Below are 21,063 nucleotides of genomic sequence, written 5' to 3' on the forward strand. Positions count from 1 at the left end.
ATCCAAAAATCTCAAATTTGGGCTCATCAGACCAAAGGACAGATTTCCACTGGTCTAATGTCAATTGCACGTGTTTCTTGGCCCAATCAAGTATTCTCTTCTCATCTGTTTCCTTTTGTAGTCGTTTCTTTGCAGCAATTCGACCATGAAGTCCTGATTCACGCAGTCTACTCTGAATAGTTGATGTTGCAATATCTCTGTTACTTGAACTCTGGTCTGCAATTTCTCAGGCTGATAACTCTAATGAACTTATCCTCAGAAGCAGAGAACTCTGGGTCTTCCTTTCCTGTGGTGGTCTACATGAGTGCCTGTTTTTGAAATTATCCTGATTGACTTACCTTCATGTCTTAAAGTAATGATGGACTGTAAGATTATCTTTGCTTATTTGAGCTGTTTGAGCTTGACATAATATGGACTTGGTCTTTTACCAAATAGGGCTATCTTCTGTATATCACCCCTATACTGTCACAACACAACTGATTGGCTCTAACACATTAAGAAGGAAATAAATTCAACCAATTAACTTTTGACCTTTTCATACAGTGAGTTCCAAATATCTCTAATGGTCTCCCCAGCGTGAGTTGTTGTATGCACTCACTGTTCCAAAATGTGATTATTACTCATTAGGACAGTTAACACGTGCTGCCAGCTAATTATCTATAGGCCATGTTTCAACTTGTCAAATTCCAATTATTTTCTAACAACAGTTTGAATTTAGGTGGGTTCTGCCTTCTCATTAATTCACATCGAAGTAGCCCATTTCAGCATTGTGGACAATTTATGTTTCAGGCTTTACTGAGCCGCTCTTCGAGGAGAGCCCACGCACTTCACCAATGTTTGCGCAGATCAAGTATACAGACAGTGGCGCAGTTTGCACGAATTGGAACATTTTCTGGCTGGCGCTCGCATTGTATTCTTTGTTGTTTTCCTTACAAATAATACCTTTGGACATGTGTGCGTTCTTCTTAATGTAAGTTCATTATTTTCTGTATATCGTGTTGTCGTTTCTACTGTAAGCGCATACATTATCTACAGTTGAAGTCGGAAGTTTACATACACCTAAGCAAAATACATTTAAACTCAGTTATTCACAATTCCTGACATGTAATGCTAGTAAAAAGTCCCTGTATTAGGTCAGTTAGGATCACCACTTTATTGTAAGAATGTGAAATGTCAGAATAATAGCAGAGAGAATGACTTATTTCAGCTTTTATTTCTTTCATCACATTGCCAGTGGGTCAGAAGTTTACATTACCTCAATTAGTATTTGGTAGCATTGCCTTTAAAATGTTTAACTTGGGTCAAACGTTTCGGATAGCCTTCCACAAGCTTCCCGCAATAAGTAGGGTACATTTTGGCCCATTCCTCCAGACAGAGCTGGTGTAACTGAGTCAAGTTTGTCGGCCTCCTTGCTCACCCACACTTTTTCAGCTCTGCCCACACATTTTCTATATGATTGAGGTCTGGGCTTTGTGATGGCCACTCCAATACCTTGACTTTGTTGTCCTTTTTGCCACAACTTTTTAAGTATTTTTGGGGGAATTATCCATTTAGAAGACCAATTTGCGCCAATGCTTTAACTTACTGATGTCTTGAGATGTTGCTTCAATATATCCACGTAATTTTCCAATCTCATGATGCCATTTATTTTGTGAAGTGCACTAGTCCCTCGGGCAGCAAAGCACCCCCACAACATGATGCTGCCACCCCCAAGCTTCACGGTTGGGATGGTGTTCTTCGGCTTGCAAGCCTCCCCTTTTTCCTCCAAACATAACAATCTCATAATATTATTTCGGTCAAGGGTGAGCTCACCCATGACGTGATCAATTGTAAATAGTCATTGCTATTAGCTCATTCATACTGTAGTTTCTGTCAGCCGAGAGATATAAAATATGGCCTTCTTTGTTAGATCAATCTTTCCTCAGTTAGCGCTAGAAGAAATGTAGCCTACATTTTCCGGTTTGTAGGACCGAAATGCATAACTTAATACAAAAGCAAAACAACAAACGGAACGTGAAAACCTAATTACAGCCTATCTGGTGAAACTACACAGAGACAGGAACAATCACCCACGAAATACAAAGTGAAACCCAGGCTACCTAAATACGGTTCCCCATCAGAGACAACAAGAATCACCTGACTCTGATTGAGAACCGCCTCAGGCAGCCAAGCCTATACTAGACACACCCCTAATCAACCACAATCCCAATGCCTACAAAAAACCCAATACGACAATACAATAAACCCATGTCACACCCTGGCCTGAAAAAATAATAAAGAAAACACAAAATACTAAGACCAAGGCGTGACACTATATCTGTGAATTTCTGAACATTGCATCCAAAAATGAACTGGTCACATTCTGGACGTAACTTTGTAAGGACTGTGTTTTGCAAAATATTTCCGTGAATAAACAGTGTGGCCAGCTCAAGTGCTGATTGTTGCATCAATCAAAACTGGACGTGCTAAATAAGCGTTCTAATCACACCAGTTGGCGCGTATGCTCCAGGTACCACTGTAGAATGATCACACCCTTTTTTTGGTATGTGTAAAAAGGTTGACAAGGCACACCTGCTAATTAAAATGCATTCCGGGTGACTACCTCATGAAGCTGATTGAGAGAACGCCAAGAGTGTGCAAAGCTGTCATCAATGCAAAGGGTGGCTACTTTGAAGAATCTCAAATATAAAATATATTTTGATTTGTTTAACACTTGTTTTGGTTACTACATAATTCCATATGTGTTATTTCATAGACTTGATGTCTTCACTATTATTCTGCAATGTAGTAAATAGTAAAAAATAAAGAAAAACCCTTGAATGACTAGGTGTTTCCAAACTTTTGGTACTGTATGTGTGAAATTAGTTTTGGTTCAGTTTTGGGTCAATTTTCGGGGGATTATCATCTGAGCTCTGCACTTTAAACTGTCGTAAAATGGAGTGGAGCAGGCCCTACTTTTGGGAGAAGGAGGCGCAATGGGGGAAAACCATTCAAAGAAATGATATGCCCCCCTAAAACTGGTTTAACTCCAGTTCTGTTTGCAATATTAAGATTCTCACAGCGGCAGTGTGTTATATAGACTTATTTAGGAAAAGTCAAGGACAGAGGGGGGTGTGAGTTAAAAATCATGAGCAGTCAATATGACTGCTTTAGTGGTTCTAGTATTAACCAGTGGCAAGTATTTATATGAAGGGCATAATGTGTATATTTCTCTAAGAGCTGTACTTTTCTTCATTTGAATTTCTTCCCTAGAAATGTTATCACCGGTATCTATAAGGTATAATGATAATCATCCAACTTACTGTGTTGGCAGTGGATCCCGTTGAAGCCGGTTGGACACTTGCAGACGTAACCTATGAACGTGTCGCCTCTGTAGGTTTCACTGATTTCGCATATTCCTCTGTTGTGGCATGGGTTCGGTTGGCAAGGTCCTGAGTGTAGAAAAGAAAACAAATGGAAGGAGATAAAACATTGTCAAATGGTATTTTGTAATTATAAGAAGTTAGATTTTTTACAATCAAATCTCTATTTCTGATGTAAATGGAATGTTACAGAAGGGTCCTGAAGCGATGTAGCATGCTTCTGTGAGCTGCTCAGTATGTGTAGACACCTCAGATTTTTTGAAAGATATAACATTAGCCATGGAGTCCTGCAAAAGTGTCGCTACCGCTCTCAACAACATTGTTGCTCTGAATTTATCAGGCGTAATCGACAAAGATCAGTGGGAAAAAGTTGCGATGGACTGCACACAGTCAGTGTGAACTGGTGTGACTTGACACAACAGGCCAAACAAGCATTCATCCATGTATACGGGTAAGAGTCTAGCTACATTTCTAATTTGGTCAGAAAGTTGTTTTTACTGCAAGTTAAAGCGTACTGTTAGCTATCTAGAACATGTTGGCTCGCTAGCTAGCATTATGTGTATGATCTGCGTAGTAATATGATTTTCCATTTGCATTGCTATTTATAGCCTAATGTTAGCTAGCTAGCTGACATTGAACCTAGTTGGCTAGCGGTAACTACCTGCAGATTCATACTACAAATTAATTTAATGCATGATGGCTAGCTATGGCAACCCATTTGTACTGTAGCAATGGGCTGGAATTATGGTTCATTGTTTAGCTAGCTAGCTACATGTCTTAACAAAAGACTCCACTTCGCCAGATGATTACATATGCCAAAATTGTGTGCTACTGGTAAGAAGTCAGGTGCAGGAGAGCAGAGAGTTGTGATCAGGCACACTTTATTTGGCAGAAGCACAAAAGAGAGACGCAACTGCGTCGAAAACCCCTCCAGCCAATGTCAAAAGTGAATAAGTGTGAAAACACTCACAATAATGCAAATATATGACAAACAACATACTGCGGGTCAACACACAATACCCGGGAACCAGTCTGGCGCATAACACTAAACACGTAACAAAACAATTACACACAAAGACATGGGGGGAACAGAGGAATATATATATATAAATATGCAGTGTGATTAGGGAATGTAAACCAGGTGTGCGGGGAACAAGACAAAACAAATGGAACAATGAAAAATGGAGCGGCGATGGCTAGAAGGCCGGTGACGTCGACTGCCGAACGCCGCCCGAACAAGGAGGGGAGCCGACTTTGGCGGAAGTCGTGACGACAAAACCCATCAGGTTGGCCAGGTATGTCTGAGTGTGATTACGGCCATATATTGTATTTCATCAACATGTGTACATGTCTAGACAATAGTGATCCATCCACTTAGCTAGATGTGGCTGTGGGTGGTTATAGCATTTCGCTCCTCTGCAAATATGCAAGTTATCATTGAATTGTACTTTTTACACCTTCTGTATCCTATGCACGTGACAAACAAACTTTTTATTTGATATAGTATGTGTTTACGACAACGTAAATAACAACATGATCTGCACCAAAGTCAGAATAGGATATTGTCCGAGGACTAGATAAAGTGTATTTTTACTACCACTTTTGCTACTACAGTACTTTCAGCACTTTAGTCTTGAAATAGTTGGGTGTTTTCTAAACTACCTTACTCACTCTGTTTAGCACATGGCCTCACATGTGAATCATATAGAGATGGGTGGGGCTTAAGAGGCTGTGAACAATGCTGAATGGGTAAAGACAAAGAAGAGCTCTCCAGTAGGTGTTCCAAAATAATCAAGGGCCATGTTCTCAAAAGTGTGGTTAGAAGTTGATCAATTTTCAAAGCAGAATTACTAAACCATTGTTCCTCAACTGCAGTGCATGACAAACCATTTTGTAGCTCTAAGTCTGTACTTTTATCCAATGTAAAAAACACAATTTCAAATGTTGCTACATAAGACTGAATTGAGGTGATGGGTCACAAATATGAAACCAGTCATAGGGCAGCAAACTGAAGCATATCAAATCAAATCAACTTTTATTTGTTACATGTGCCGAATACAACCTTGTCGTGAAATGCTTACTTACAAGCCCTTAATCAACAATGCAGTTCAAGAAAATATTTACTAAATAAACTAAAGGAAAAACTAAAAAGTAATACAAAGTTACATAACAATAACGAGGCTATATACAGGGGGTACTGGTACCAAGTCAATGTGCTGGGGTACAGATTAGTTGAGGTAGTTTGTAGGTTGGGGTAAAGTGACTATGCATAGATAATAAACAGTGAGTAGCAGCAGTGTAAAAACAAAGACTGTGGGGAGACCGCAGATCTGGGATTAGTTGAGGTAGTTTGTAGGTTGGGGTAAAGTGACTATGCATAGATAATAAACAGTGAGTAGCAGCAGTGTAAAAACAAAGAGGGGGGGTCAATGTAAATAGTCCAAGTGGCCATTTGATTAATTGTTCAGCAGCCTTAAAGCTTGAGGGGAGGGTAGAAGCTGTTCAGGAGCCTTTTGGACATAGACTTGGCGCTCCAGTGCTGCTTGCAGTGCGGTAGCAGAGAGAACAGTCTATGATTTGGGCCTTCCTCTGACACCACCTAGTATATAGGTCCTGGGTGGCAGGAAGATTGGCCTCTAATGTATTGGGCCGTACACACTACCCTCTGTAGCGCCTTACGGTCAGATGCCGAGCAGTTGCCATACCAGGCGGTGATGCAACCAATCAGGATGCTCTCGATGGTGCAGCTGTAGAACTTTCTGAAGATCTGGAGACGCATGCCAAATCTTTTCAGTGTCCGGAGGGGGACAAGGTGTTGTGGTGCCCTCTTCACGACTGTCTTGGTATGTTCAGACCATGATTGTTTGTTGGTAATGTGGACACAGAATAACTTGAAACTCTCGACCATCTCCACTACAACCTTGCCGATGTTAATGGGGGCCTGTTCGGCCCTCCCTTTCCTGTAGTCCACTATCATGTCTTGCTCACATTGAGGGAGAGGTTGTTGTCCTGGCACCACACTGCCAGGTCTCTGACCTACTAGGCTGTCTCATCTTTGTTGGTGATCATGCCTATCACTGTTGTGTCGTCAGCAAACTTAATGATTGTGTTGGAGTCGTGCTTGGCCATGCAGTCATGGGTGAACAGGAAGTACAGGAGGGGCCCTGGTTTTGAGGATCAGCATGGCAGATGTGTTGTCTGCCCTTACCACCTGGTGGCGGCCCGTCAGGAATTTCAAGATCCAGTTGCAGAGGGATGGCAGGTAAGATATGTGTGCCCACAGTTAAGTATATGAAGTTATGTGCCGTTATGCAGAATTTAAACTAGTAATTTGCAGGGATTCATTTTGGAGACGCAAGTCAATGAGATGACAAGCCAAATCCGTGCAGTCTGGCTAAATGTAATCTTTGCACTCTATAAAGTTTAGATTTCAGTCCAGATTTCTCTTCTTTAAAAAAAAGGTATAATGTTAAATATGAATTAATATTGATCCTGAGAGTGCATGCAATAGTGGGAATATTTAACGTATTACAAGTTGCTCAATCATTTGGGACATGTACATGTTCCACTTCATGGAATCATCATGGAACGCAAACCAAGCCAGGCAGTTTAATCCTGGAGCCTGGCATATAGTTTACTACGACTGGACCGTTGCCATATCAGTTCCATGATCAGCAAGGATTAGGCAGTGGTGGAAAAGTACGCAATTGTCACACTTAAAAAAGAAAAGATACCTTTATAGAAAATGACTCGAATAAAAGTGAAAGTCACCCAGTGAAATACTACTTGAGTAAAACGTCTAAAAGTGTGTGGTTTAATAAAATACACCTAGGTTTCAATAGTGTAAAGTATAAATCATTTCAAATTCCTTATATTATGCAAACCAGACAGCACCATTTTCTTATTTACTGTTAGATAGGGGCAAACTCCACCACTCAAACATAATTTACAACTGAAGAATGTGTGGTTATTGAGTCCACCAGATCATCAGTAGGAATGACCAGGTATGCTCTCTTGATAAGTATGTGAGTGGGACCATTTTCCTGTTCTGCTAAGTATTCAAAATGTATCAAGTACTTTTGGGTGTCAGGGAAAATGTAAAAAGTACATTATTTTCTTTAGGAATGTATTGAAGTAAAAGTACAACGTGTCAAAAAATATAAATAGTAAAGTAAAGTAGAGATACCCCAAAACACTTCTTAAGTAGTACTTTAAAGTATTTTTAATTAACTACTTTAAATCACTGGGATTAGGGTGTATTTATAGGACTATTGGTCAACCTTTACTATTATAGTTTTCTCCCCTTCCAATATTTAATGGATTGAACAACTGAATGACAGCCTTCAGGATTAATCAAACCAATGTATTTTTTGTTCAACAATGTATTTAGTGTGAAAAAGCTCTCCAAAGCAGTTTTTTAATGATCCCTAAATACGTTCCTAAATAACAATCTACAAGATCAGATACTTTTTTATGAGATGGTTAAGAGCCTGACGGCCTGCGTGTATTGTGCTCCAGTCCTATGTTTCATAATCAGCAACATACAGGAAGACATTGAAAGCATATCAACTCCCGTAGAGATGGTAGTATGGTCAATGTAAGCAACCCAATTTATGTTCCTCTAACTCCCCTGAATACCACTGTCAATACGACAGCTATTGTCAGCAGTAATCATGTGCCTTTAAACCTGAATTACACTCTTAGCACTGAGACAGTTTTCCCTAGTAGGAAGCTCATTGTGAGAAGTTCACCCTGCACATCAGCTCAAATGTAAATATCACTGTCATGCCTACCTCTGATAAGCTTCCCAGTAAATTATATAAAGGACAATAGTAAAAAGCTTTGGAGTACTTATATCAAATTTTTGGCAAAGAGCTAACTCTGCTCCATCCTTCATTGAATCAGATGCCTATTTCCTTATAAAACCTTCTGATATTGCCAATTACTTTAATGTTGTTTTCATTGGTAAGATTAGCACATTTAAACATGACAAAAAAATAACTCTGAACCTTCATATGTGTGCATAAATTATCATATTGTTATGAAAGACACGTGTAGTGGGCAGTAATTCTGTATATTTTACAGATACTTCACATGCATCTGAGTTGTTTGGATTGTTGTTGCTGACCATTAGTATTGCTGTGAAGTCGACTTCCAATCAGATATCAGAAGAGGTGAAAAAATATATTGTTGTCTATCAATAATGACAAACCACCTGGTACTTGGATGGAAAATTACTGTGGATGGTAGCGTACTATATTGTCACTCCTATTTGCCATCTCTTCAATCTAAGCCTGTAGAAAAGTTTATGCCATCAGGCCTGAAGGGAAACAAAAGTCATTCAGCGTCCCAAGATTAGCAAAGCTCCCTTCACAGGTTCAAACAGCCGACCAATCAGCCTGCTACCGACCATAAGTAAACTTTGGGTATAAAAAATGGTTTGACCAGGTAATATGCAATTTCACATTAAACAAATTAGCAATTGACTTTCAGCACACTTATAGGGAAGGGTTCTCAACATGTACGGCACTGACACAAATGACAGATGATTGGCTGAAAGACATTTATAGTAAGATTGTGGGAGCTGTTTTGTTTGACTTCAGTGCAGCTTTTGACATGATCGGTCATAGTCTGCTGCTGAAAATGTGAAAACTCTCTGTGTGTTATGGCTTTACATCCTCTGGCATATTGTGGATCGAGATTAACCTGTACAATAGAACACAGAGGGTGTTCTTCAACCCTTAGAAACACGGACCCAATTTTCCACAAAAATTTAGTCAGGCATCTCTGGACATCTAATGAGTATGAGTAGCATGCGTTGCATTTCAGAAACTCACCTTTTTGACAATGTACAAGACAGTGTTGACAAGCTGCAAAGGTATACCATTTAGACTGACAATTTCTGGTTTGGTAATTATAAAGATTGGGGCATCAGTTGGTGGCAAAAGTGTTTATTAGGATCTCATCTAGAAGAAAGTGGAAAGTAGTGTCATCTTATGTTTATATCACTGAAGCCATTGATAAAAAACAGAACTGTGCCTCACTTTTTATTGATCACTCTAAGGCTTTTGATACAGTTGATCATGCTATACTAAGGCAGAGATTGTCAAGTGTAGGTCTTTCTGAGCATGCAGTTGCATGTTTTGCTAACTATCTGTCTGATAGAACCCAGTGCACTCAATTTGATGGGCATATGTCTGTTAAATTGTCTGTCTTGAATGGAGTGTGCCCCAAGGCTCTGTACTTGGTCCTCTCTTATTCACTATTTATATAAATGATTTAGACAAAAATGTCCAAAATGCACAACTTCATTTTTATGCTGATGATACTGTTATTTACTGTTGTGCCTCGTCTCTTACAAAAGCTTTCCAGAACATGCAAACTGCTTTTTATACTGTTCAACATACCTTGTGTCAATTGAAGCTTATCCTCAATACAGACAAAACTAAACTAATGGTGTTTTCTAATGCAAGAAATAGACCTCTGAACCTTTCACCTATTACTACCTGTCAGGGCAAGTAACCTCATATAAATATCTTGGAATTTTAATTGATGACGGCCTCTCTTTTAAATTGCATATTCAACAACTTACAAAAACAAATTAACCTGAAATTGTGATTTTATTTTAGGAATAAGGCCTGTTTTTCTTTTTAAGCCAGGAGGCTAGTATTAGCTACATGTATACCTTTACTAGACTATGGGGATATTTTATATATGAATGCTTCCACTCAGTGTTAAAGGTCAATTGACACCATGGCACTTTGAGATTTATTTTAAACTGCAAAACCCTTACGTACCACTGCACTTTGTATACCAGGGTTGGCTGGCCTTCTCTAGTCACTCGTAGGCTCAGTCACTGGCATACTTTTATTTACAAAGCCATTTTGGGTTTACTACCTTTTTATTTGTGCATTTTTATTGTTCAGAAATGTGGTGGGTACTCTCTTCGTTCGCTGGACTTTATCCTGCTAACTGTTCCAAATGTCCGAACTGAATTTGGTAAAAGTGCTTTTATGTACTCTGCGCCATCGTCTTGGACACCTCACAAAATACTTTTAAACTGGACATCACTGATGAAGGATTTTGAGGCTGATTCACTGATCTGTCAATGTTTTTAATTTGCTGTTTTATACTCTTGTTAATTCAATGGTTTTTACTAGATTACTTGTAGTTTTTCATGTTGTCTGTAATCTTTTTAAATTGACTTGGTGCTGCCTATCTTGCCCAGGGCACTCTTGAAAAATAGATTTGAATCTCAATGAGCCCTTCCTGGTTAAATAAAGGTTAAATAAAACAAATTGTAATGAATAATGTGGCAATTGAGTAAGTTGAGGAGACTAAACTTCTTGATGTAACCCTAGAATGATTGAATACTTGCCTGAATTTCTTGAATCAGAAATTAATGGAACTGAATTGTTGTTCTGATCTGTCCTTTCTCGAGGTAATGGTAGCGATGGTATATACATGCATGCAAGGATAATTTAACCAATTGGTGTGGACCTTAAAAAGCCCTCTAACCGGCTGAAGAAATGGTGTTCACTGCGGCCCTGTCATGCACCACTTCTATCGAGCAACCGGTGTACAGCATCCGGTTGAAGTTATCAACTGTCTTTTTCTGAAACAGAAGTCGACGTGGAGTGAGCATGGAGAGAGATCCATTCCAAAACTTCTCTCATATTGCTGGTATACTGGTTGGCAAATGGAGAAGATATTTCTGTACTTAATTTTCAATGAATCTGAATTGTTTTTTTCCTCTAAAAACATGTTTTCATTTTGTCAATGTGTGGTACTGTGTGTAGATGAGTGAATAACTAAAGGGGTATGAATACTTTCTGAAGGCACTGTTGAGTGAATAACTAAAGGGGTATGAATACTTTCTGAAGGCCCTGTATATAAGCAAAATCATGTTTTTTACTGCGCTGGGCCTTTAAAAATGCGACATTTTCTCTACTCTACACTACATGTGTAGAATTGAAATTCTTTCCGCCGTCAAGAGGTGGGCCATTAAAATGTTTCCTGCAAGGTGGGGGGCCCCCCAACCGAATATCACTTAGGGTCTCCAAAAGCCTAGAGCTGGACCTGCCACGACATCATCTAAATCCAGGGGAGAATTAGCCTTTCCAATGAACAGAGCCTAGCGTATTACTATGTGTTGCTTGCAGTGGCTCGCCATTGGATATGAATTTCAAATGAGGGTAACACAGTCAAGCCCATTCCGCCTCAGCCCTGGATCAGTAATAATGAGACTGGTGGCTAATTAGTTGAACAGAGGAAAGTATAATAGCTTTCACAAAGGGCCCGCTCTCTGAGGGGGAGAGGGTGACAGGTGTCACAACTGTTTTGACGTGACGATCTATAACGGCACAAAGGAACACTGGCAGCCTCTCTAATAGAGAATGCATCCCTTCTCAAAGTGCCGCCACATCGGAGAGAAAGAGGTAAAAGAGAGAGGGAGAGAAGTGTCTCTCTATATTTGCACAGGGTCCTTTGAGACGTCAACCTGATGAAAGTCTTTGTCCTACGACATTGTTCTCTTTGCTGTTAGTGTGTGTGTTGATAAGAGGTCGGGGGCTTTGCTGTGTAAATGCCAGCCGCTGTAGTCTTGTATGAGCTAGCCCATGGGCCGTGATTGATGTGGGCCGCATTACGGCCTGCACGGGCGCCGCAGTTTCCTTTCGGGCTGCAAAGAGAGCCCAATCAATCAATGTGAAAACCTGACCAATGGTTAAACAGACAAAAGTGTCCTTTTTCCTCTTAGATCAATCACCAAAGGTTGACATTTTTTTATGTCGGGTACAGTAAAGCCCCTAAATCCTACAGTGCAGCTTTTAGCTCATTCAGATGCCGAAGGGATTGTATATTTACAAATATAAAGTAGTGGCTGGCTTTGCTGGCATGTATCCCACTGACATTTGCCCCACCTAGATTTACATGCAACAAAAAAAATCACAAAAATAGTGCACTGTGCCTTTACCAGTCCTGTATTAGCGGACAGATATAGCCATCTGTGGTGCGGGCAAAACATTTTTTTTTCAGCATCACCACATAGTCAATTTACAGACCATAAGCAATTTAAAGACCATAAGCAATACAATGTCATTTGTGTCTTTGCCACGCGCATGCATTCATGAGTGGTCAATTACGATTTTCCAATAGAGAGCATCTGCTCTATACGTACACTTGGTGAGCTGGTAGAGGGATATAACGTTGCCCTGATTATGTCACTTCCATTTATTTAACACTGCTTCTTCAGCCTGTTGGTTTCCTTGGTTCACAAGCTCATGGTTACTGCACCCTGATAGCAACTGGCATGGATCCACAAAGGGACAGCAGCCTACTCAGCAGGCGACATCCCTTGATGTTTTTAGTAAGTCCTTTTCTCTTTACCTTTCTATTTTTATGTGTTCTTGCACCCTGTCATGACAGAACGGATCAGACGCGTTGACATTTGACAATGACAGCCAAATGCGCTTCCAAATTCAGACAGTATAAAGGATCATCAAAGACGTCAGATGGAATGGTTTGAGACTCCGGCGTGTCAAATGTATCTCCCAGGGGGGTCAAGACAAGGTTCACCTCTCAAGACGTTGACAGAAGAGGAAGAGAAGGGAAGTAAGATCAGACTAAATGCCATAGAAAGTACTTCCTGTTCCTTCAATCTGAGCCAATCAGACCAAATAAGGCCTGAGCCAATCGGGTGAACTGTTCCAGACTGGGGTGGACAATGAAAGTTCGCTGGCATAGGTCTCTCCATAAGATAGTAAGGCATTCACTGATTCACTTATTATTGGCAATTCATTAGTCCTGTTTTCCCAGCTCGTAATGGGAAAAAAAAAGCCTGTCAAACGCATATGACTGCATGGAAATCCGTCTAGCACATTTCTCAAACGAAAGAAAGTACGGGAAGAAAAGAAACAACAAAGAGACACATAGAGGGTTCTAGGTAGATCCATATGCCGTTTTTTTGTCGAATTAGGGGGGAAATGATGTGGCAGGTAGCGGCATGGTAGGAACAACTTGTCCCATGAATATATCTTGAAATGTAAGAATTTAGCTTCTGGATAACATAGAAAATGTTTTATAGATCATAATTTTGATATGCTTGAACATCAATCGAATAAATAAAAGTGACCAAGACGGATTATTTCATCCAGCAAAACACGGAGGAGGAGAAACGTCCTTCCAAACAATCAAACAAAACAATGGAAGAGGAGGTGGTTATAACAATGTCTAAAAAGGACAATGTATTGCTGGCAAGCATGAACATACGGCTACAAATGCTTGATCTATTACTCTGAGTAATGGAGGACATTGAGGACCTCAAGGTAGGAATGAATTACAGCAACAAAATAATGGAAGAAATTAGGTCTGAAAACCAAAGTTTGAAAGCGACAGTAGACGACCTACAATCAACGACGGAGACACTTCTGAGTGATAACACAAAAATTAAAGTGGAGCTATTTAAAATGCAGAAGCATGAGTAAAAAATATTGTCATTATGGGAGTTAAAGAGAATGAAGATGAGAACTATCTGGCAACCGAATAAAAAATGAAGGATTTCATGAAACTTAACCTTAAAATGACCAAAGAACAGGTAGATAAGATTGATTTCCAAGGGGAGCATCATTTTGGCCGAAGGGTTCCCTAGAAACCCTGACCCACTGTTGCCAGACTGTCGCATTACAAGATGGAGGTGGCTGTGTTGAAAAGGGGTAGGGAGTTGAAGGACACACCATTCTCTATCAACAAACAACTCCCCCATGAAATAAAAGATAGACGTCGTATCCTTTATCCAATTTTCAAAAACATAGAGCAGAGAACCAGAATTTGCCCTTAGTAATAGATAAGCTGTACATAAACAACCAGCTCTTCAGGAACTCAAAGGTTACTATGTGGCTGTGAGTGATTCTGTCTTGCTAAGCTAGTTCCCAATACAAAGCACTATGCCACAATACACATTTTCCACTCTTTTTTTTAATCAACTTTTTGAAAATAACTGTTGTTCCTTTTTGGCTCCATCAGGCTACTAGACCTTGAACCAAACATAATGTTCAAGGTGCCCTTACAGTCCTATAAACTCTTTTTGGTATAGCGTATGTTTCACTGCATCTGGACTCTTGAACTATGCAAACGAAAACGAGTGATTATAGGCAGACTGTTTTACATGATTGCACTGGCATTAAAATGTTAAATGAATGGTTTGGTATTAGGCCTATTCTTTTTGATCTAAGATGAATGTATGGAAGTGTCAGTCTACTCTTGCTCCTCCTCTCCAGCGTTAGACATCACTGGTTTACTAACCTCCAGTCCTGGGACCCTTTATTACGCGCACCTGCACCTCATCATCAGGCACACCTGAGCCTTTTAACTTCACTGATTACTCCCTCTATATATAGCACTATGTTGTTATTTCCATCAGGCATTTTTGTCTCTATTTCTATGTTAAGACACATTCCTTGTTTTTGTATTGTTACGTGGTCATTTATATGAAAATCCCCAGCTGCTGCAACTGCTTTCTGACTCCCTGTGTCTCCGTTACAGGAAGTCTGAACATTGTTATATTGTGGATACTCTCCTAGCGGATGTGAATCAGAACAAATAGTATTGATAGAGATTATTATTGACTAGATTAAGAAGGTTATGATAAGATATAATCTGTAAAGGATTCAATATTGCTCCACAATCGGTTAGGCCTATAGCTTGGTTGAATCCGCCTGGCTGGTAAATTAACACTTGTTCACTCTAATGGTAGGTTAAATTAAGTTGGTAAAGCCAACAGTAACTGGTTTAAGAAAGTACATATTAAACCAGTACTTTTCCATGGGGTCAGACATGTTGATCATTATTTTATTTTTAGGGTGTAGATCAGCTTTAAAGCTTGGTCGCAAATGGGTCTTCCAAATGGCCAATGACCCCAAGTATACTGCCAAAGTTGTAGCAAAATGGCTTAAGGACAACAAAGTCAAGGTATCGGAGTGGCCATCACAAAGCCCTGACCGAATTCCTGTAAAACATTTGTTGGCTGAGCTGAAAAAGTATGTGCCGAGCAAGGAGACCTACAAACCTGACTCAGTTACACCAGCTCTGTCAGGAGGAAATGGGCCAAAATTCACCCAATTTATTGTGGGAAGCTTGTGGAAGGCTACCCAAAACGTTTGAACCATTGAACAACAACACTTTGGCTTTTACTTCCAGCTTATACACACTATATATATACCTTTTATGGAAATAAAGTATTTTACAATAGTTATATTTTGTTTGTTTTTAATCCTGTCCTGTACCCTCAACCATCTATTTCTGATGTCCATTCAGTTTGATTCAGTTCTATTTGCTATATATATTCTGAACCTATATACAGACACAGTATATTTTACATGTGTTATCTTGTTGTTATTAGTCCCGCCCTTCAGCTCCATTCAACTCCTCCCATCTCTCTCTTAATAGCATTCATTTTGGATTTCTATTTGCCATACAGCTTTAAACTTTGCTGTGAGGCTTCAACTGTGTTGATTTGTGTTGTCTACGCTATATATTTCTCTCTCCACACCTTTTCCACATTTTGTAAAACATCCTAAGTGGTGGACCAGCAACACTGGTGCAAAAGGGGATGTCCTGGAATAAAACTTTATTTAGATCTAAAGTTTAAATGTGACTCGTTTCAGGAAACTAGGCAGATGTCGCACGTCACTACTTCACGGGAGTGGCATTTGAACTTAAAACATTTTTTTCCACAGAATTGCCTTCTGGAACGTGCATTTTCATGTGCCTTAATAACAAACTTGTATTCTACCCATAAATATGAATAAAATGGTTAAGTACACCAATGGATCATAAAGACAATCACACTACAAACTACGAATATTACGAATATCATGGACATATGGAAGCTTCAAAATCCAGACTTAGTGAGATATACATGGAGGAGGCTTAATCAAGCTAGTCGTCTTGATTACTTTCTTGTGTCCTTCGCGCTGTCACCAAAAATGATTATTGGTGACATATTACTCCGACAGAATTTAAATGAATTTAAATGTGTGCTAGGATATTGGACATATTGGAAATTTTGTCAAAGCCTACTAGATGAAAGCTGTTTTATAACATAAAGGATTTTAGAACATATTTTTCCTGCATAACATAACAGATCCCAATATTGTATGGGACACTTAGTGTGCCTTTAGAGGTCATGCAATACAACATTCATCTTTAAAACAAAAACCATTTTGGTCAAAATATTTCATATCAACAAAGGAAATCGAAAAATTAACAGTTCTGATCTATAGCAATAAATACTGTACCATAGAGGCACAGAAAAAGTTAGATGAAAAACAAAAAGAAATGGAGGAACATATTCGGGAATGATCTAGTGTAATATAATGTAAAATAATTGGATGGAAAATTGTGAAAAATGCACCAATTTTGGGGGGGAATCTTCAACCTAGAAATGCTTCCATAAATAATTTACAGAAACGTGTTACCTGACATCAGCAGCATACTATTTTGTAGAGGACTGAGGGTCTTCCAAATATTGAAAGTGTTATTTTGTAAATGTGTATATTTTTTTCCATGTTTTTTCTAAATATTTTTTGGGGGTGTGTTAGAATACCATTTTGGTATTTTGTATATAGTTATTCCATTCAAAATGCATAACTTCACCAATTTGGCCACTTGTGTGACTTCATGATAAATGTCATGTAGCACACTCATTTTGGAAGTAATCATTCTGACACTTTGCACAAGTTCTGTTGCCCTCTTATGTTTTTCACTGAAATTGTCCCCATCATCCTATCTGAATGTTTGTTTTATCTTGTTCATTTGAAAGATGATACAACAATAAAAATAAAAAACAGATGTTTTTTTTCATTGTATTATCTAAACCAGATCTATTGTGTTATAATCTCCTACATTCAATTCACATTTACACAAACTTCAGAGTGTTTTCTTTCAAATGTTACCAATAATATGCATATCCTTGGATCTGTGCCTGAGCTCCAGGCAGTTAGATTTGGGTATGTCTTCAGGCGGAAATTGAAAAAAGTAGGGGGGGTAGCTCTAAGAGGTTTTAATGGCGTCAGACCGAGGCTCTGCATCTGTCCTCGTGCTCCTAGACCTTAAGTGCTGCTTTTGATACAATCAATCTCCTATACAATAGGTTAAAGTTATGTATCATAACCCCAGCTCTAAATGAATAAATAATGTCTACTTCTCAGAAAGTATTATCCTGTCAAGATGAGTAAAACAAGGTTGTCCACTGTCAGCTTATCTATTAGTATGGTTAATGTAATGTTAGCTATTAAAATCAGATCCAACAATTATATAGAGCGGCTAGAAATCCAGGGCTTAAAAACAAAGATGTCATTGTACACTGACGATGCAAATGTCTCTTAAATCCGCAATCTGGATCCCTGCACAGCCTCATAGAGGATTTAGATACACTTTCTAACCCCTCTGGATTACAACCGAACTATGATAAGTTTACCATACTACGTATTGGATTGCTACAAAATATGACTTTTACATTACTCTGTAGTTTACCAATAAAATAGTCTGACGGTGAAGTGGAAATACTTGGTATTCATATCCCTAAAGAAGTCAAGTTGGCAAAAATAGATAAGATCTTGCTACCATGGAAAGGTACCTGTCCTACCTGTCCTTGCTACCTGTCCTATTTGAGAAAGAAATAATGCTGATGATTATTTTTGTCATATCACATTTGACCTATTTACTTATGGCCCTCCCTACGCCGAACAGTTCATCTAAAATGATTCAATATTAAAGCATTATACCTCTCACTAAGAGCATCAGTCATACACAAGTTATACTTAAACCCAAACTTGTTCTCCAGTAGATTAGTAAGTATGGCTCATCCCTTCTTAAAAAATATATATATATTTCCCTTTATCGAGATTACAAGCTCTCTCTTTCGGTTAACTGAAAATGGAACCAATTTCAAAATATAGTTCTAAAACAAGCCACACAAAGCTGGTTGCCATTACAGTTTCATCCTCCAAATAACACATAACAAATTGCTTAAAAAAACGTATTAATGGATTTTTTAAAAGCAATTATCTTTTTTAATGATATTATGAATATGAAAGATGGAGTTGTGTAAAATGTGCAGTCAACAAACATACTGTTTCAGGAAATGTTTGCTCTATCCAAAATTACAACGAACTGATGGGCAGAATTACCGCAAAAATAGAGGAGGCAAGTGGGATAAGATAGGGAAGTTGTTTGTGTGCCCTTTATTAATTTAAAGACCAAAATTGGCAACAACAAAAAAATGTCATACATTTTTTTAAGCAATTTAAAAAAAAATTGACGGCAGCACCATACAGGTTGGAAAATAGATGGGACGACATTTTTGATGTGCTGAATCCGTGGCACATGGTTTACGAACTTATACGCAAAACAGAGCTTGATTCAAAATGTAGAGTTTTTCAATTTTAATGATTATACAAACAGAATGTTACATATATGGTGAATACAACCATCACAGCTCCACAGATTCTGCTATGAAGAGACAGAATAGATCACTTATTTTGTTATTGCCCCTATGAAAGCTTGTTTCTTGTCACAGGTTCACGAATGGCTGAAAAACCTAGAAATCTCAAATTAACCCTACAAATAGCACTGTTGGAAGATTTTGAAAACCATAGCAAATGAATCAAAAATATAATGTATTTTTAACTTACAATCTGTGGATACTATGCGATTAGACAGGTTCAGAATTTATTTGAAACAGTTACAGTACATAGCACATTGAAATCATAAGAGGGCAGTTTACAGAGATAGGTGGGATGGACTGAGAGTAGCTGATGGGTTGGTTTAAAAGGCTCATGTATAATAGTTGACTGAACATGATTTATATCAAAATATCAAATTACTTTATTCTTGCTATGTAATTACTGTACAATAAAATTTGAAACAGTACCATGTGTGTACAATGTAGATGTCACAACAAAATAAAAGTAAGTGTATTTTTGTCATCCGAAGTGGACCCATATTCATCAAGGAATTTTCTTTCATCCAATATGAACAGGGAATGGATCCACAGAATAAGCCCCAGCTGACTCCTCTTACGTATATCTGTGCAGCACACAGACATGGCTACTTTCGTAATAGTTCATAAATATTAATAAGGACCAGGTTTGATGTTAGCACTGCTCCTGACACCAAATGCATTAGAAATAAATCAGCACATAATTATGTGTGTAAGAGTGGTCTGTTCAACATGTTCAAAGACTGTTTTAAATAGTGTAGTAGACTGCATGGAGAGGATTATACTGCGATTATGTGAAAAAGATCTGCAATGAGGCAAAATTATCATTCAGTCCATCCAGGATTCTGAAATTCTGCAATAATATATTTTGTAGCAAAATCTACAATTACCTGCAAATTTTACAAATCACTGCACTATTTCCACATAAAAGGGTCAAATCATTGCAATATTATCGTATATAAATTAACCAATCAGAGTAATACAAAAAGAGGGCTCGCAATTTCAACCAATCACTGCAAATGTATCGCATAATGTGGTTCAATCAAGCCACACGTCCGCAAACATTTTCCCTCGTCAGCACATTTTCACGACAAATTGGACAAAATCATTGCATATTACCATGCAAAATGTCAGAATTTCTGCAGTAAAAGGAATAATTTTGGCCTGCAAATATCACAAAATCATAGAGGGACTGTAGTGTTAGTGCGTACAGGGTCTTCCTCCCACACTTGAATTCTCAACAGGATGAAAAATCATGGTGGAAACACACAGATTATTTGCGGATTGAAAGAGAATGGCTATTTTAGGAGCACCATTATGCATACTGTAAACAGCTCGCAATGTGCAAGAAAGCACGCAGAATGCACCATAATGGTGAGGAAGTTTTAGCATGTCATAGTCTGAGTGGGCCAGGTCTCAGAGTTGATGTGAAGCACAGAAATGCTGCACAAGGCTCATATATTAAGTGCCACTTTCGCCCGAAAGTCTAGTATGTTGTTATATAATGGCCGATCAGTGCCCATTAAACCTGCAACTCTACTTCACATTCACGAAAAGAGCCGTAGATACAATATTAATGTATTACACAAGTTTATGGTGACTAATAAGGCCCTCACAGGTGAAGGAATGGATGCTCCCTTACCACATATTAAAAATCCATATCAAATTCATCATTAATTAAAACCAGCAAAGGGGTAGTGCCGTAAATAAAAGTAATGTGCACTCTGTACAGTAAAGAGAAGTGATAAGACTTGATGTTCATACAATTGCAGATCATTTCTTAAGATGAAGGATATTGTTACGCAAATGTGTCAAGCTTGGTTTTATTAATCACTGCTTCATATTAACTTTAGCAATCCTAAATCTTGATGTGCTTTTGTAGGACGTAAACATATACTGTACATTTATCCAGTTTCCCTTTCCCCATGGGGTCAGGCACCATTTTGTTTTTCTACAAGCACAGGATTCTCTCCACTTATTTATATACACTGAGTGTAGAAAACATTAGGGGCACCTTCAAGTTCCTTGGTGTCCACATCACCAACAAACTAACATGGTCCAAGCAGAACAAGACAGTCGTGACGAGGGCACAAAAAAAACTATTCCCCTCAGGAGACTGGAAAAGATTTGGCATGGGTCCTCAGATCCTCAAAGGGTTCTACAGCTTGCACCATCGAGAGCATCCGGACTGGTTACATCACT

The 21,063-nt window shown here is 38.7% G+C and overlaps 1 protein-coding gene across 4 annotated transcripts in view; it reads right to left on the minus strand.

Moving 5' to 3' along the window:
- LOC124036007 (EGF-like repeat and discoidin I-like domain-containing protein 3) overlaps positions 1–21,063 on the minus strand; it is a 297,585-nt gene that overhangs the window by 179,077 nt on the left and 97,445 nt on the right. For all 4 annotated transcript variants that reach the window (XM_046350036.1, XM_046350037.1, XM_046350035.1 and 1 more), the window contains one exon: positions 3,303–3,431. In XM_046350036.1, coding sequence (XP_046205992.1) covers positions 3,303–3,431 — 129 coding nt within the window. The remainder of the gene's footprint in view (positions 1–3,302; positions 3,432–21,063) is intronic.

The sequence above is a fragment of the Oncorhynchus gorbuscha genome, linkage group LG05, assembly GCF_021184085.1.
Source record: "Oncorhynchus gorbuscha isolate QuinsamMale2020 ecotype Even-year linkage group LG05, OgorEven_v1.0, whole genome shotgun sequence".
NCBI lineage: Eukaryota > Metazoa > Chordata > Actinopteri > Salmoniformes > Salmonidae > Oncorhynchus > Oncorhynchus gorbuscha.